The sequence below is a fragment of the Toxotes jaculatrix genome, chromosome 14, assembly GCF_017976425.1.
Source record: "Toxotes jaculatrix isolate fToxJac2 chromosome 14, fToxJac2.pri, whole genome shotgun sequence".
NCBI classification, from domain to species: domain Eukaryota; kingdom Metazoa; phylum Chordata; class Actinopteri; family Toxotidae; genus Toxotes; species Toxotes jaculatrix.
This window is the reverse complement of record NC_054407.1, coordinates 5,752,708-5,771,528: the sequence shown is the minus strand read 5'-3', so window position 1 is coordinate 5,771,528 and position 18,821 is coordinate 5,752,708. Positions and strand designations below refer to the sequence as shown.

Genomic DNA, 18,821 nt, shown 5'->3' with positions numbered 1-18,821 from the left:
AAAAAAGCAGTTTTCTTTGTTTGTTTGTGGTTTGCTCATGAAAACCACAATTTGTCATTGAAATCTCCAGAAAAAGCCAGTAAGAGAACCTTGAATCAACATTATTCTGTCAAAACTCCAGAAATCATTGGAGATGAGTTAAAATAATTGCTATAATTGCAATGTATCTGCTGTCAGTGCACAGTGACTTATCAAGCTAACGTATGACATCTCCAATTGTGACACACTTCCACACGATTTGATTACTGAGATGTTCAAGAACAGGGGACAAGCAAAATGACGTGCTTCCTGTCAGCTCTGAACTCTGATTTATGATCAGTTATGTGTAATTAATTTAGTAGAGAGATATCAGCTTTTTAATGACAGCTACAAATTATGTCCATGCAAATAATGTCAACACAGATAAGATACACATTTAATAGGACAAAGGTTCAAAGTTCATAAGCTGGACTAAAATCTGCAGTGTCATGCTGCTCTGAATGCACCCTTATTAGGTTAAGCTGTGTAGCCTATGGGAACAAAAAAAAAGCAGAATTCAAATATTGAGAAGTTCTGGAAAGTTCTGAAATTTAATCTCGTGAAATTTAATGATTTGTTTGCCATCATATACATTTTCAAACTTCTGTCAGTTTCTATTAAAGAATCGGTGATGACACTGTATGATCCCAGGCATCATAAACCTCTTTCCACTGCGAGTCTGTCGAGAGTCTGCTACTGTATGTGTGAAGCAGCACGGAGGCTGCTAGTTAGCTAATGTGTGTGTGAAGCAGTGAGAGCACTGTCCTCATGGGATGGTACCAAAGTGTTGTTTGTTCTTTACGCCTCCACTGAACAGCCAAAACCAGTGAAGGAGAACCCATAATTCTTTTCTGTAAGCAGTGCCTCTGCACATCCAATTGCATTAGAAGCGTATGGTAGAGGTGGAGGCTACTTGTGCCAAGATTTAACCTGATTAGATACAGATTCAGCCGTTCCAAAAGACAGCACAGGAGCCCTGCACCCATCTCCCATTCCATTTCTGGCTTCAGTCTTAGTGCTCATGAATCTGTAGTGATAAGGTGGCACATACGCCAGTGACACACTCAGCACTCAACTACCACAGTTCTCTTGAGCAAGGTGCTGCACCAGTATCTGTGCCTTGGTGCTGCTATAAACACAAGAAGTTAAATCAGGAGTATAATATCTCTGAAACAATATCCTATTCTCGGGCAGATTTATGAATCTTCCCTTCTCTTGTCTCTTTGTTCTCGTCTCGTCCCTCTCTCAGTTTATGTGCTCTGTGATATCTTTCTCCTCGTTCTTATTCCCCCCCAGCCAGCCACCGGGTGTCATTTTCCCAATTTCATCCCTCTCTTTCGCACCCTCTCTGTCTCTCCTGCGGTGGTCTTTTTATCGGATCAGTCTCAGGTCGTCGCCTCTTTCTCTCATGTGTTCCATCAAGGATGCATCCCTCAAACACGCACGCACGCACACACACACACACACACACACACACACACACACACAGATACACACACTAGCTCAAAGACGAATTAGGAAAGTGAAGTAAAGACAAAAAAGCAGAGATGTGCTAAACTTATGAGAGACTGAATAGTTAAAAATACCAAAAGCGAAAGATGTTTGTTTTATACATTATGAGCACGTCTCTATGTGTGTGTCTCCTAATTTGTCACTGAGATCCGATGCAGCTTGTTGACATGTGTAGAAGATGTCGGTGCTCATGCTGAGAGCTGTTTGTGTGTCTGGAAGAGTGTTTGTGCATGCTTGTGTGTTTGAGCTTGGAGCTCTTACAACTCCTCTCCCACCTCCTTTTTATTATACACACAAACACATACACACACACACACACACACACACACACAAACATGGCCTGCCAAGGTTTTGGGTATGTGGGTAAATCTTTTGGCAACGGGGCAGCCAGCGTAGAGCTATGATGAATGCTGATGGCAAAGAGCATGGCCGGTCTCTGAACCAGTCATTCATACACACATACACACACACACACACACACACACAAACACTAATCAGATTCACAGCGCGTGAGGGCCAAATGGCATCCTTCCACTGGTGAATGTTAATGTGACCAGCGGAGCTTGTGGGCTTGTGAAACAAGGATAGGGAGAGCCAGGAGAGATGATGACAAGAGAACATAGATGGGATTGTTTATTGGCATGTGTAGTGCTAGTGTGTGAAAATTTGCATTCTTTTACAAATTGCAGCAAGTTGTACTTTGGTTTTAATTTGAGAGTCAGATTTAGATTTGACTGTGTGTGTTTTGCTGTATAGGTTTGTCCATGTGTCTTGTTTGCACTTAATGATCACAGTTGTCTGTAGAATAATCCTAAAATGTGATGATTTAAGTTGTTTGAACCATTTTGCTAAAATGTGGGATGAATATTGGAAATGTAACGTTATGAAAACCCTACACACATTAGTCCTAAACTCAAAGCACAAACTAGATATAAAACTATTGCATTACAATTTGTGATTTAGGGGTGTGTCTAATTGTATCAGGGACCATACATCAGTACAGCCAAGAAAAGGGTAATTTTACCTCACTGAAATATTGTACAACCTGTCATTTTCGTATTGTTAAAAGAGCATTGTGAGGATGATTTGTATTTGCATTGGAAAAGACTAATGTGTAAACTAAGATAATGTGTAAACCTATGTAGTTTGAATGTTGTGTAAATGCATTTGCTGATGTGAGGACATTATGCAATGAATTGCAACATTTTGTCTCAATATGCCTCACAAGCTAATTTTGCATCCAGATGGGTGACAAATATGTTTGAAAGAAAAGCCCAACATAAAATGTTGCATTAAGATCTACAACAAGCCTCAGAATAGCTTCAGTATGCCTTGTCAAAGACTCTGGACTTTACTGGAGGGGTGAACACCATTCTTAAAAATGAGATACCCCCTCATTTTTTTTTTTTTTTTTTTTTTTTTTTGTTTTGTTTTGATAAAAGTGGAGGAGAGCACAGGCTCTGAGATCTGGCGACTGTAAAGACCATAGCATGTATTTCACATCATGGTTGTGTTTATCACACCATTCAGTGGCCCCTTGTGCCCTGTATGGTTTTCCTATGATTTGTCACACCATCTGTATGCACAGGTTCAATGTGGTTGCACTTTGCTTGAGAGCAGTATAGAAAAGGTATAAACTTCTACTTACAGCGCTCAATGCGGTCCTCAGGGCTGGAAGAAGTCTCTCGATCAGACAGGAGGCCTGACACAGCGAAGATCTTTTTCCCACTGTCCTCCACTGCCTTCAGGGCGCTGCTGGGTGAGCCTCCAGGAGGGATCTGAGCACCTCCAAAGTCGTACTCTTTCCCCTCTGCATCAGAGTACCGCAGGTGGGGTGAAGCTTCTGCATCCAGACAGCCTTTGAGGCGCTTGGCTGGGGTGAACGCAGACTGATACCCACCTGGTGCCCCATCCCGATCTTCCGGAGGTGAGGCAAAAGGCCTGAAGGCGCCAACGCCACTGTGATTCAGCATACTGATTGGCGAGCAGTCCAGATTAGGTGGGGCAAACTGATGATGGAGGTGGAGGAGGGACGGAGGGAAGTCCCTGTTGGGGAATCCTGGCGGGACTGCACCTTGGCGGTGGTACATTGATGCAAATGTGTAAGAACCATTGTTAAATGGCAAATGGACGTCTTTCTCAACAGAAACCGGCACACCAAATGGACGAGGCTGCTGGCAGGGAATGGAGGCGTCGCGAGAAGCTTCAGCGGTGGAGGCCAAGACCATTAAGGCCGGGGAGGCCAGGGGATTGGGCAGGTAGGAGGAGCTCTCCATTTTGAAGGCTGCCCTGTGGAGGTCCATGTCTGGATGGAAGAGAGAGGTCGTAAGGAGTTTGGGAGGAAGAGGAGGAGATGATTCCTCCTCAGTGAGATTGGAGACAGTGTCCAAGACCCTTGGAAAGGGTCTGAGGAATTGAGGGAATCTGGTTTGGAGAGTTAAATAAGGGAGTTGGGTTTTTAGCAGAAGGGGCTCAGAAAAAAGCCATTCATAGGAAACAACTCTTTAAGAAATTAAGGAGTGTCCACCAACGTCAGGTCGGATTAGCTTGTATTCAGTTCATTTCTCTTCAGTAGAACTAAAGAGAATGAATATGTCTCCAGTCAAATTGACTTGAACTCTGTTCAGTCCAGATCATTCCATGCCAGGTAAGTGCCACTTGGTTTATTTAGTCCTTTACAGTTTGGCCCAGTTCCTTTCAATAGATACAACAAATTTTTAAGATTACGTTTTTCCTCCTGGGTAAAAAGTGGTAAAAGTCTCCCTTCTGGAGTGTTTGTTGGAGGTGCTGCAGAAGCCAAAGGGTCCTGGGAGGGTGGACATCAAAGCTGGTTCCTCACCTTCATGTGGTCTTCATACTGGAGGGAATATGAAACACAAGCATTAGATTTCAAATCAATTTCAGAGCTTGGTGATTTTGTGTAGGAATTTTGGATAGTCTTACGATGTCTTACAAAAGGAAGAGGAACAATTGAAAACTCTCAACCAGTTGTTGTCATGCAAGTCGCGGGACCAGTTGTCTCACCTATTCTGTCAAGTTAACAAGACAGTGCAAAGTAACCTTTCATCTCAACGCTCTGCTTAAACCCATTTAGACTTGAAATGCAAGGGGCACAGATAATTACACATCATTTATTTCGTGGACTTGGGGTCAGACAAGACCTGCACTTTGACAAATACTCCATTCAGAGATCTTTTGTGGCTTTTGCCATTTTGGACAGACTCAAATCCCAGTTTTACCAACAAAAGTGCTTAAAATCAGCTCTTTTGATTTTTAGCATTCATGATACAATTTCAAAATCCTTTGTCCACCCTTTCACATTTATCTTAAACAGCTTCATTTTTTCTCAATGATAGATACTTTCAGAGACAAGAGACGTATCTTGCCTTCAATCTGTATGTAGTGGAAAGGAGGGGAGCTTAGTGGAAAATTTTTAATAAAGGAGCTGGTGGAAGCCAGGACTTGAAGTCAAAGCCTTTGGGGGACAGAGTGTTCTTAAGCGGTCACTGTTGTTGAAGCCGCAAATGCAAAACCTCTTGGGAAAAAGTGTCACTGCTGATCAAATCCTGTAAATCCCTGCCCTTTGACAAAAAGCCAAGAACTATTTCAAACCCAAAACTTCTTGCTCTTTCCCCTCCCCCTTCTCTTCTGCTCTCTAAAAACAACACAAAAAAAACTTCTCCGAACTGTTTCCACATCAAATCTTTCCACCCTGATCTCTACAACCCTCCACGTCTCATCTCTTTCCAAATGTCCCCTCCTTGTCCTCCATCCTCCTAATCTGTACATCTCCACCTCCTCTTCCTCTTCTCTCCATCCTCATCTCCTCTTCTCATCTCCCTGGCGCTATCTCTCTTCCCTCCCTCTTCCATCTCAGATCTTGGTCTAAGCCGCTTATTCCTACCATCTCCCAGGATCTTATTGGACCAGAACCACTTGTCTTAAGATAAGGACACACACACATCCACACTTCACCCACAACCACACATCTGATAAGAGGCTATGTGGCTCAATGTTCAGCTCGACACCCGACTCGGTGGGGCGAACACACTCCATACTCTTGCAGGCTATGCTACCCTCTCTCCAATCTCTCCATCTAACCACTTTTAATTCCCCAATTTTACTATCTGTCCTTCCATTCTCTTTACATCTCTCCTGTCAATCTCTTCTCCTCTCATCCCTCCATCTCTCCCTCCCTTCCCCATCTCTGCCTCCCTCTTCTCCCTTGGGTGATTCAGATGGGTGATATCATATCAGACCTCTCCATCTGCCATCCACGAGCCAGAGGAAATCTGACTGAGTGAATAAATTAGCCGTACTTGACCTCGCGACCCCCCAGCATCCGTAGCAACAGACCAGAATCTTCCCTCCTGGGGATTAGATCGGAGCTTGCGATTGGTCGGTCTGAGGAATGCAGAGAAGCAGCCGATGAAACGACAAAATAACATTTCAGAGATCCTTATCCCCAAAGGGCAATTTGAAGGTGGCTGGCTTGTTAAGCAGCTAATATGTTAAGATTTAGGGTAGGTAAAGATGTGCTTGTAGCACATAAGTGATTGTGGGATTTTGTGCGTCGCTCAGGATCAAAAAAAAAAAAAAAAATCAGATGACTGACTTAATGCAACTAGGTTATCATGAGTAATTTAACACGATGTTGTTGAATCTGATAAAATTTATATCCCATTTTGTACTGAGAAAAAGCAATGATCTCAGTTATGTATTTATAAAAGTCACCGTTGCCATCAAAATTCAACCCCAGTGTGACTTGAAAAGGTCAAACACGGAGTCATGTGCACACATACATAAAGGCACAACAAATACAAACTCACACAGTATCAAGTAGCAGCCTGGCCTGCTCTAGACGAGCTTCAAAGCTGCGTTGACTACCAGCCAACATCAAAGGAGAAACTCCCTGGGAAATGAAAGGAGAAAATCTTTTATAGCTATCAGCTGTCCACAACACTCATTCAAATCAATTTCCAAACCTGATCTCGGCTTTGGCACGCTCCTCCACCTCCCACACAAAGACACACACACACACACCAACAACTGCCAAGAGAGAGCAGAGAGGACAAGGGCCCAGAGACAGAGAGAGAGATGGAGAGATGTGAGATGTTTTACATTACCGCAAATGTACAGTAGGCTAGTGTGGAGTGTTGAGGACGGCTTACGCTAACACGCCTCTGGTCTGGACAGATGCCACAGAGTAACATTACACGCCTCTATTCCTCCACCTCCACCACCTCCTCTTTTCATCCTCTCTTCTCCACCTAAGGCAATCCATCCTGGAAATAGCACCTTGAAAAAGTAGCCGTGAAAAAACTCTTTTCTTTCTGTCCTCTTTCTCCCCTCCCTTTCTCTGTCTATCAGTTTACTCCCTCTCCTTCTCTTCCTCTCTCCGTCTTTCTCACTTTCTCGGCCTGGAGTCCTCTCTGTGTTCACGCTGTAGATCAGATCACACAGTCTCCTGTATAACCTCTAAAGCAGGAGTGTGTCTGAGGTGTTGATAGGGAGCTAATACACTGATAAGTACCGGGATATTTCAATTTTATTATCATTACCCAGCAGGCCGAGGGGCGGTGAGCGAAGGGCCGCCAACACGAAGCAGCCAATCCAATAAGAGGATGGTGGATATTCCCTTACAGGCCGCAAGAGGAGAGGAGAGGAGAGGAAAGGAGGAGAGGATGTGATATCTGAGCAAAGGATACAAATCTCATCTCTCTGGCACATGCATACAAGTATTTGATGAGACCAGTAGAAATTGATACCAAACAGCCATTTAACCGTCTGTCTGCATTCAACGTTTGTGTTTGCTTTTGTATCCATGCTTAATCATATTAAAAATAGTATGCACCAGTGTGTAATTTACAATATTTTCCAACTGTACTTGTAATATTACACTAATAGAAGTGTCACAAAGTTGCTAAAAGTCAGTGATGTTTTTCGGCAATCATAATTTCATTTGACATACACCTATGCATATCATCAATATACAAGTGCAATTACATCTAACGCACACATACATAATGTCAGTCGGTGCCACTTACAATCCCATTTGCCACTTAGGGATACCACCCACACATTGTCTGACACTGGCTATATGCATTTTATAATAGAAAATGTCACAGGGGAACATTTACCACGCTGTCATAATTTGATTACAGTGTGCAAGAATGATACAGCTGTCAGTGCGATATTAAACACAAACAGCGAGGAGGGCTTTTACACGTCAAATCTGCACTTTAAGTGACAATGTTGTACCAGTCGGTGAAATTGCAGTGTCAACAACAATGTGCTTTAACATCATTCTGCAGGGAAATTTCACTCAGGAAATATGAGCTACTGAGAGGTGGGGGGTGAGCAGGAGTACTCACAGATTCCATGTAAAATAATTGGTAACTGTGGTCATAGACATTATTATTGTTCTTTAAATATAATAGAATGTTATTTGCTTGTTGGGCCACTCATAAACTAAATTTCAGGGGTCAGAGACATTTTAAAGGTGGCTTTATGGAGGTAAAATATCACTTTACACCTGCAATAATAAAAATCAGTGACGGTTTTTCAAAATAAGGTTCCTATGTAAACTGGAACAAAACGCTTTATCATCCTCACTTGTCTTTGTCGTCTGGATGTTACAGCAGATTCCTTTGTTTGATCAAGAATTGCAGAAAAGAAAAATAAGCAGCTCTGAGTGTCAGGATCAGAAAAGTGAAAGGGAAAATGCGATCCAAACAACTACACTGGTGACAAAGAGCACTCGTCTTATCGAAGCCTTCCTTTTTGTTGACTGGTCGGAATAAATATTTTTCTTGCATGGCTGCTTTGAGTGTGTAACCTGCGCTTTTGCTGTTCCAACACATCACCGAAACTTGTCAGATCGAGTTTTCCAGTGTGTCTGCTGAGTTTTGGAGAGGAACGAAGAAGAATCCAATTTTTGTTATAAAAATGTCTTGTCGACTGTGACTGGTGTGTGTGTGTGTCTATGCATGCATCTGTGTCTAAGTGTGTGTCTGCGGAGGAGACTGTCGGGAAGCAAAGCAGCTGAAGTTTTTTTTTCTTTTTTCTAATGGAGACAGAGAGAAAAGCAGTCAGAACCGCAGGCCTGTCTGAATGCGTGTGTGTGTGTGTGTGTGTGAGTGCACACTTCCCGGTTCATGGGTATATTTAGAGATTGTTGACAAGCGTGAAAGTGCCACTTTTACATTTTATTACAAGACATGCCAAGCTGTGTCATTCAACTCATCTCTCTGGTGAACACACACACGTTCACCGATACGTACTAGATCATCTGTACAGACAATTTAGAGTTACAAAAACCTTTGATGCCTAATAGAACTTGATTGACTAAAGTGCATGTAAAATTTTATGAATATATGCTTTCATTATTGCATTTGGTATTTAATTAATTTAATTAAGGACCCATCTAAACTGTGTGGCATAAAAGAGAAAACAAAACAAAAGTGAGAACAAAATGTTCATGTTAAAAAGCCCTGAAAACTCAGGGTAAAATTTACAGCCTCTAAAGTCTACCCTCAGCCTCTGCCATCCACATACACTGTACTTCTCTCTATGTTCTTTACCCTACCCTGACAGCCTTGGCACATCTTATTTTAAGGTAATTATAGCACTGTCCTTTTTAACCACTGTAAAAATCAACATGGGCAAGATAAGATAGATGTGAAAGAACCTCCTGTAATCACAAAACCTCCTGTGCTATCATCACATATTTTGAGAATGACAATAAATATAATTGAAAAAAAATCTAAATATTCCATTTTTATTATTGAAAAACAAAATCTCATCAGCAGCCATTTTTCTAGATGGAGCACCTAACACCCAATCATCAAACATGTCGTCAATGTCCACACAAGTTAACTTTTCATGAAATAGGGCCTTGTTTTAAGTTTAGTGACAGTGGATATTTCTTACAGACTTTTAAAGAAGTTTTTTAGTGTCTAAAATATGGAAGAATTGTCTTAAATTACAAATGAGCATTTAATCTGTTAGTCTATCTGCAAACCTAAAAATCAAACATGGAGGTACGTGGCTTTGGTGTGATTACATTTCTCTCATGATCATAATGCATATGTGCGTGACATAATTAGAACATCGAGAAACAAAAGGCTCGCTCTGTTTTCTTGAAGTGGTTTAGGCAAAAACTACATTTTTCAAACAGCGCAGAGTAAACCAGACAGATCTGAAAACACATTTCACCAGCCAAGAGACAAAGAAAACACTGCTATTTAAAACCCTGCTGTCAGATATTAAATATTTGCCGTAATGACACACGCAGAGAGGGAAACAGAGAAAGTAAACTGTGTCTGTACAGTGTGTGTGTGTGTGTGTCTGTGTGTGTGTGAGTGTGTGTGGGTGTGTGTGCCTGTTTTTTAGCATAAAAAGCATGAGCTGACCAGGTCCACTCTGTATTCCAGACAGACTGCAGTGTTTGTGCTTGTGCATTTGTAGGTGTGTGTGTGTGTGTGTGTGTGTGTGTGTGTGTGTGTGTGTGTGTGTGTGTGTGTGTGTGTGTGTGTGTGTGTGTCTGCATGTGTTTGCTGATGTCCGAAGCAACAGTCGATACTATTGAAATCTACTCATTCATGTCTGGCCATGAGGCAAAGCTCAAATGTCCTTGTGAATAAGAATCACACCCATTTATCTCACCCCCCCTCTCTCATTATTTGTCCTTGTCTTTCTTTTCAGATGTAAAACCCCAATTTTCTTTCCAAATGCTTTCAAATATCCAATCTTATGTTTCTCTCTTCATTTTTTTCTTTGTCTTCTCTGGTATGAAATCTGTAACCAGGTTATTGGCTTCGGTCAACAGCTGCTGCAGTTAACAGGAGATATATGCATGAGCAGGGAAAAAAAAATATTACAGTAAGATTTAATAATAGACAGACCCACACATCATCCTGAGGTGGATAATGACACTTGGGCAATATTCAGCTCCAAAATCAATAAGGATTGGACAAGTGTGTGTCAGTGAAAATACAAGCTTTCTGCTGCAGTCAACTAACTACAAATATATTTTGCAGAATATGCTACTTAGCAAGGAATGCTTCAACTACTTTGTGTTTTCTGAGTGCAGGGGAAAAAAAAAAGAAAGAAGAGGGACAATGTGATTTTTCTCATGTTCCTTTCCTATTTTCATATTTTCTCTGTGACATTCATGCAATACTCCTGCAAAGAGCAAGAGGATTTACTTCTCAAATAAGCCTTTGTGATTTCAGAGACAGAGCCATGGCCGGCAGACAAAAATCATTCTGGAAGTCGGCCCTGACCTGTGGCAGGGATTTCTATTCATGGCAGCACCATCAAGGCCCAGTTCAGCAGGGCCAGCTAATTCCTGGTACCAGACAAGCTTAAATGGGAAAAGCACACCATTCCATTGCTCATAGATTACTATCCCCAAAGTGTATTTTTGGATCACTGGTAAACCAAATCTTAGCATCTTTTTTTTCTTTTTTCTTTTTTGATTCCCTGAAATGATGTTAAATACATATTCTACATATTTGGCTGCTGTCAGGTGCAGCCTTGTTGGTCTGCATTCTGAAAAGGCCAGAACTGTACTTTGTAATTTGGAAGCATTTTGGAAAAGGACAAAAAATAACAATAAATAATCTTCGAAGACAGGAAAATCTCAGTTTGACATCACTCCTAAGTTGCTTCATATCTAACAGAGGACAGAATTACAAAAATACCTTCCCGTTCTATTTGAAATAAAACAATTTTCTGTGCTGTGATCTATGTTGCAGTTGATACGGAGGCTGTGCCTGGTGCTGCGACAGTGAGCTTAACGGAAGCCAGAGAACACGTTGATCCAATAACTGACAATCTGCTCTTATGCCTCATATTTATCTGTTTCTGTTGAAGCCATAATACTTCTAACTTTAGGCATTTCAGAGATGAGGCACACGCTCGCAGTCAAACGCCTGACAGATGACGCCAGTGTCTCCTTGCTGACCGACAGGTGACTGAGCTTGTTTGCTTGCTGTCCTGCAGGAGTGTGACTGAGTGTGTGGCACCAGTCGCCCTGCTATGACTCTTTATTGCTGTGCTGTGCCGGCGTGTATAACAGCAGCCACTAATCTAGCTGGCTGGCAGGCAGACAGGCGGCTGGCTGGCCGATTTGTACTACAGGCTGCATGCAAGTGCAAGCCAATTAGTTTGAGTTTAACAAGGAAAAACTCTTGCCAGGTACACAGTTTTTGCTGTAATAGTCCTCGATGGTGGAGTTAATAATGATAATACAAACAAAGAGAAAGTTCTTTAATGCCTGCAGGGAAATGGCCTGTTCTGCTCTACATAGAGGGCAAAGGTCAGAGTCAAATAGAGAGCAGCAGCGCTGAAGCTGGAGGGATTAAGGAGGAGGCTTTCTCACGTGAAAGCTTCGACCAACAACCAAATCTTTAACTGATCACCAGGCTGCCAAGCGTGCAATGTGAATATCAAACTCCTCGTGTGTGGACATACAGATGCATAAAGGTGTGTGTTCCTGCAGGTATGTGTGTGTATTTATGCATTGGTTGGTCAGATCAGCCTCCCTGTATCAGTCTCGTCTCCTGCCTGGATGCCCGGCTGGCTGCACAGAGAAAAATGATAAGTAGGCTACACAAATACTGCCTGTCTGCAATCGATGGACGCAAATGCACCAACAGTGTCTTCTGGGGAGGTGTGTGAGGGAAAGGGGGGGGGGGTGAATATTAGCTTATTTTCCAAGCAGGGAGCTTGTGATCCGGCTCATGGTGTAAATTGACGAATGGAGGGGTGGGGGGTGGGGGTCTGAGAGAGATATGATCTGGTGGTTGGCGGGGGGGCAAAGGTGGGGGTGGAGGGCGATAGACACAGAGAGAAAGAGACACGGAGCACTATGGAGAATAGAAAGTATCTGACATCCGACACAACTTCTCTCCCCCCCATTAGGCTAATTCTTTGACTTTCTCTTGTTGCCAATAGCATCTTCAAGTGATATTTCCTCCTATAACGGCATTACCAGTGGCTGCCTTCTCCAATGCAATCAGACCATTAAACACAGTGCAGCATCCCCTCCATGGAGTGATTTCCTTCCAATAGAAAATGACTGGACGTGAGCTACTCCCCTTTCCTGTCATCAATAAAAGGAATAATTGGGTCTGCATGCATATTTGCAGAAAGAGGATAAACTTCACATTCAAAGCAGATTTTTCCCCCCTCAGTTTGTTAGAAATAACAATTTGATTAATTTTCAGCACTGAAGTCAAGCACTTCTGAGCATTTGATGCATTTCTATATATATATATATATATATATATATGTATGTTTATTGAATATGATAAAACAATACCATGCTTAATATAATTTAATAGTGCTTCTATAGACAGAAAAAAAAACTTTCCTCGCTAAAAATGCTAATAATAATAATAATAATAATAATAATAATAATGCACTCTAATTATTGCAAATAAAAGTGATGGTATGTTGGGAAAAAAAACGTCAAATAAAAAGTTTACATCGAAGTTCAGACATGACACACAAGACAAATCAATCAAAATCTCCCCAAAAACACAATGTGCGTTGCGGACAGGCTGCAATTTCCAGTGAGCAGAAGCATTTTGGGTTGGTTTGATAAGCGAGACAGCCCTGCAATATCCATCCATTAAATTATTGCATCCGGCTCTTCGCACTTAATTATGGTGATTATAAGAGCGATAACAAGACAACAATAACGCAAAGTTTTAGGATGCAGACCGCGCAGGACTCGTTCCCTCTCCAAAGGGGGGGTGGGCGGGTGGGGTGGGGGCCGCTCTGGCGTCTGCGTGTTCAAACACTTGTTATTTGCCGGCGACGCGCTTATTTCAATTACAGTCTGCATGTCAAATTAGCTCCCGTACGTAGTGTTTATTAGCACAACAAAATAATAAAACACAACTCACGGAGGGAGGAAGGAAGGAGGAGGAGGAGGGATGGAGGCATAGAGGCGGGAGGGAGGGGGTGAAGAAGTGGAGGAGTTGGTTCTGCTTTTAATAAAGAACGAGGAATTAGTGCATATTGATAGGACTTAATAGACCGAGGGGGGTCATCAAACTAGTCGCGACTGAGCGATCCATGGTTAATTTACTATCAGTGTCATGTTATGGGGGAGAGCAGAGGGTGGGGGGAGGAGGCGTTAATGCGCGCATCATGACGCATTAATATCCCCAAATATGAGAAATAGCCTTTTCGGATGAGGATCCATTTCTATAGGCCTGAATAAATATCAATTCATATTCGTGCCGGGCGGTTGTTCAGAGACAGAAAAAAAAAAAAGAAAAGACAAACATGCAGGAGTTTTGCAACAAAAGTTACATCCGCATCTTTTTGAAATTCTTGATTACTCTCCTCTTTTCCCTCAGAGAATTGGCGGAATAAATAAAACTTGGAGAGCAGCATAATCACTCCTACATTCAACCAAAAAACAAAAACACTTCTACTTTTAACTCACTAATAAAAACATCTCCCAGTGATGTATATGATTTTGAGGCTGCTTACCAGCTACTCAATGATCATCTACGACGCAATAAAAGTGATAATTAAACCGATGGGAGTTTTTATTTTTTAAATTATTATTATTATTATTATTTCGGACGCGGTGTTTCTTCGGATCCCAAATTAGAATAAACTTCTCTCCCTGCGGCCATCGATCCGAGAGAGAGGTGTGAAATGGACATTAATTTTAGTTCACTTCTCGCTGCGCAAAGGAGGAGAGCGAGGGAGATCAATGGCGAGCAATAACAGCTGACTGCTGAGAGAGAGAGAAAGAAGAGGGGAGGGAGGGGGTAGAATCGAAAACGCTGACAAATAAATCATCTTTTGCTACTTTTCCTCCAACCTCGACACTTTTTTTTTCTCCTCTTCTTTGCGCCTACGGACTATTCCTCTGGGAAGAGTGGAAAGAGAGAAAGAGAAGAGGAAGCGGCCTAAATGAATAAATAAGGAAAGTGAAACGACCACAGATATTCTCAGACTTAATATATATATTTTTAAAAGGTTACATTTAAAAGGGGGATATTGTTTGAGAAAACAAATATGCGGAATTCCTTATGACTGCAATGAAGTGCAAATAATTTATTTCGTATTTGGGGCTTTTAAAAAAAGGCATCACTGTGTGAGTGTGATTTCTGTCTGTGTAGTCCTAACGCTCCGGGGCACATATCAAACACACCGTCTGTATTTATGTTCTTTGACATAAAAAAAAAAGTTACAGCTAAAACACCTAAATGATTACAGTCAACATCCAGACTTTCACATTAACTTATCAGTAGAAATATCAGGCCTTTGGAGCGCGTTTAAATGTGGACGGAGGACAAGCGAGTTTAATTCAGCTGACACCAGAACATGAGCGGCGACCTATAAATCATGAGGTCTGAGAAACTGAAGCGAAAAATAATAAAATGATACAAAAACTGACAAGATGGTGCATCACTGTGGATGACAGCATCTCACAATGGAGACGAGCGAGCACGAGACAATTAGAAATTAGATAAATGTAGTTTTTTTCTTTTTAAATGCAGTTTTAATTTTCCTTTAATTAAAAACGAAATTGACATTTTAGGAAACGCGGGCTCGTTTGAATTGTCGTTTAAATTCGTAACATTTGATGTGACAAATGTGAGTGAAATCAATCTGATAAATCGGACTGAATGTCTCATTAGTGTGTAATTAAAAATGTATAAATAAAACTGGGATTTGGAGTCATTTTATAAAATCAGATCCCTGTGTGTAAACATTAAAATATATTGAATAAAGCTGCTCTTTAAATCACATTAATCATCAAAATTATTAATTAAACGAAGACAATCAATGGTATCAATCACTGTACAAGAGGAATGGGCTCCGTACAACAGGTTTTAAAGCAGAAATGACATGTCATACATGCGGATTATTATGAGAGAAAAATATATATATATGTATATAATTGCTTAATTTTAATTTATCATTAAATTGTGTTCATAAGAAACGCTGTGAAATTAAAACTTTGCACCGGAAACAGACTCGAATAGAAATCATCACGCCTCTGTATGATTATATTTGAAAAGGATGTTTGTGTGACGCCTCTCTCTGCCTTATTCATTTTCCACTTTTAAAAGATATTTATCGGTCGCTAATGTGTTTGGTTGGAAAATGAAAAAGCTCGGGCTGGTTCGTTCGAAGTGAGGGGCTGCTGATCTGACAATCAATGAAATCAATTTGAAAAGATCCATCACGCTGGGATCACTGGATCTGAACCGGAGTTTCTGATTCCCCCCCCCCCCCCCCCCCCCTTTTTTTTTTTTGAGGAACTATAATTCAATCATCACAGCGCGGTGAGTTCAATGACCCGCCTCGGGCGCACCTTTGCTCCAAAAGTGCGTTTTTACGCGCTATTTATTGCTGGCACTGAGAGGACTTTTCAGCTTGGAAATTACTACTAATGGGTCTGCTGCATTTTTCCCACACTACTAATTTTATTATTCCCTCTTCTCAGCGTTGCGGTTTTGCGCGGCTGTGCGCGCTGATCCGGGGCGCGTGCGCGACTGCTCACTTGTTTGCTCCTGTGAGGTAGGTCTTGTTTTTTTTTTTTGTTTTGTTTTGTTTTTTTTAAAAAGCGGCATGGATGTGATTAAGACAAGGCGCGCACACAGGCAAAGGAATAGAGGACTAAGCTTAAGTTAGTGGAATCATCAATTCACTGCGAGTGTAAAAGATCATAAGCTGAGAGTCCAGAGAAACTGAGAAAAGAAATAAAAACAAACTCAGGATTTTCATCGTTTGCGCCTGCGCCTTTGAATACGAAATTTAATTTTTAAACAGAAATACATAAAATAAAAATTTTAATGTCGCTCTCCAAACATACGGCTTAAAGAATTTGAGGACACAAAAACAACCTGAAAAACATCCTGAAACTCCCATTATAGAGACGAAGGAGGTGTTTGCCAAAATGCTGAAAAAAATAAATCTGGATTCTGTTAAAAGCAATAATCCTTTCTTCCTAATGAGACGAGGCAGGAAGCCAAAAATATCAATTAAAACTGAATGTTGTGTTCCGTAATGCCGACGCAACAGCAGCAACGGGACCTATCGTTTTGGGGGAAGCCGTCTTCGGCTCACTGTGCTCGGCCATGAAGCTGGAAGGCCCCGGGGACGTCCTCTCGCTGGGCGCTGCTTATTTAGGGGGAGGATGTAAATTATAGTGGCTCCCTAGTTAACAGGTGTTTCCCAACTGTGTTTAGGCCTGTGTATATGTGTGTGTGTGTGTGTGTGCGTGTGAGCGCACGTGCACGCGTACGCGACGCAGCAAGTCTGCTTTTTGAATTCAAGCCTCTTTGAGAGAAACTGAGAATAATTTGTTGCGCATTTGAGAGGAAACACTCTCATACAGGGGGTAGGATTTTCTTTGTTTACATATTTTTTTTTCTTCATGCTTTGGTAATTTTGTTTTTTATTTTAACTGCCACGGTCACATCTGACTGAATAAAAACACAAGTTCAAAATTCGAGATTAAAGCACAAATTCGTTTATAGAGAAAAGTTGTCCCTTTATTACAATGTAGTGCAGGAATCCGTCTCACGCTTGTGTCTGTGTTACGTGATGCGTTTAAATTCAGCCTCATCAGAAGCTTTATTGGACCCAAACTAACGGGGCCAATCTGCGGCAGTTAAAGCCACATGTCCTCATCATTATGAGCGCTTTAGTGCTCCAAAGCAACTGTAACTTTCACTGAAAACCAACGATAGAACTATTCAGTGAGTTATAACCCCCGCTGTCTCCAACAGAGGAACTAATTTTTTAACTTTAAAATAAATATATTCACTTTGGGCCTGCAGACTAAAGTTCGTTCCTGAGGGTTTGCTGCGTAATGATGGGAAAAAAGGGTCTCGGGAGCTCCGCAGGGATAACACAGATTATATTTTCTCTGACTGAATTTGATTGTATTTTTAAATGTTTTTTTTTTAATTTCGGATTTTTTGAACGTAATTCAAGGACCTAATCACAAGTTCTGAAAGGGCGAAACCCGCGTTCCTCAAACGCAACGGCACAATCAGTCTTTGGAGTTATGAAAAGTTTCAGTATTGGTTGCAGCGCTTGGCGGTGCTGCACATTTCTAACGTACTGATGTATGGTGATGGTAATGTATTCGTAATGTCACTGACACACGCACAATACTCAATTCAAGTGATTCCAAGAAGCCACTTTCTTGTTCGGGAACCTCGCATGTGCGCGCACACACCCACAGATGCGAGTACAGATAGAAACTCACACGCACTCACGCGTACACGCGTAAAAGTCCGTGTCCAAACGGACACAGACCGTGTCGTGATTTTTTTTTTCCAATTTTTCCACGCGTGGAAACACACGCCGCGCGCAGCCACCTAAGCGCACAAACCCCGTGAAAGTTTAGTGAAACGAGCCGAAATCCGCTTCCAAAACAGAAAGAACGGCGGAATGCGAGAAAGGCGTGGAGACACAAAGTGTACAAGCTTCAAACCCAACAACAACAACAAAACACAGTTACTCACCTCTTCGCGGCAGAATCCGCTTCTACTACAGACGACTCCTCGGTTTCCGGGGTTTCGCTTTTTTTTTTATCCTCACAACAAACCGAAAACTTTTCTGCGGAGTGGGAATATCAGTAGCAGTGGCCCTTCTGACTCTTGCGCAGCAGCACCGGAGATAACGGGAGGCGCTTTGGGGAAGCAAAAGTAGTTAACACCTCCCTGTTAGGTTACCAAAGCGCAGCCAGAGAGGAGGACAGAGAGAGCGAGGGAGAGAAAGAGAGGCTGACTTTCCACAGACACAGTGTAAAGTGGCTATCAATAGCGCAATCGCGCGTGCAGCCCCTCCGCTGAAACACCGAGAGGGACGATCAGTGAGAGGAAAGAGGAGTGAAGCCGGTGCAGGAGCGCAGGATCGCAGAGACGGTGGCAGGCAGTGGTGGTGTGAGGGGAGGTGGGGGTGGTGTGGGGTAGGGGGGGCTCTCACAGTGCTCAGCAGCGACGTGTGTGAGGCTGGAGCTTGGGCTGCGCGAGGCTGAGCGGGGAGTGTGTGTGGGGGTGGATGGGGGAGGACTGGTGGAGGGAGGGAGGGAGGTGTCCAGGGTCCAGGGCGCTCCGAGGTGCAGTGCTGCCGCGCAGCGCTCGGGTCGCTCAATGACTGACAGACAGACACTGACATGACACCTCTCTGCCTTTTTTTTTTCTAGGTTAAAAACAACGCGCTTGTTATTAATTATTACCTCTTTGTCATTTCTACGTGAGATTTTTCTAAAAGGCCATCAAACCGCTCACACG

The 18,821-nt window shown here is 42.2% G+C and overlaps 1 protein-coding gene across 6 annotated transcripts in view; it reads right to left on the bottom strand.

The window, feature by feature from the left end:
- rnf220a (ring finger protein 220a) overlaps window positions 1-18,821 on the bottom strand; it is a 191,579-nt gene that overhangs the window by 148,267 nt on the left and 24,491 nt on the right. For 4 of the 6 annotated variants that reach the window (XM_041054709.1, XM_041054713.1, XM_041054712.1 and 1 more), the window contains exons 1-2: window positions 18,051-18,423; window positions 3,179-4,387 (exon numbers count right to left, since the gene is read on the bottom strand). In XM_041054709.1, coding sequence (XP_040910643.1) covers window positions 3,179-3,833 — 655 coding nt within the window. In that variant the 5' untranslated portion in view covers window positions 3,834-4,387; window positions 18,051-18,423. Of the gene's footprint in view, window positions 1-3,178; window positions 4,388-6,359; window positions 6,411-18,050; window positions 18,424-18,821 lie in introns of those variants that run through there. The other 2 variants (XM_041054710.1, XM_041054711.1) reach the window with 2 other exon arrangements.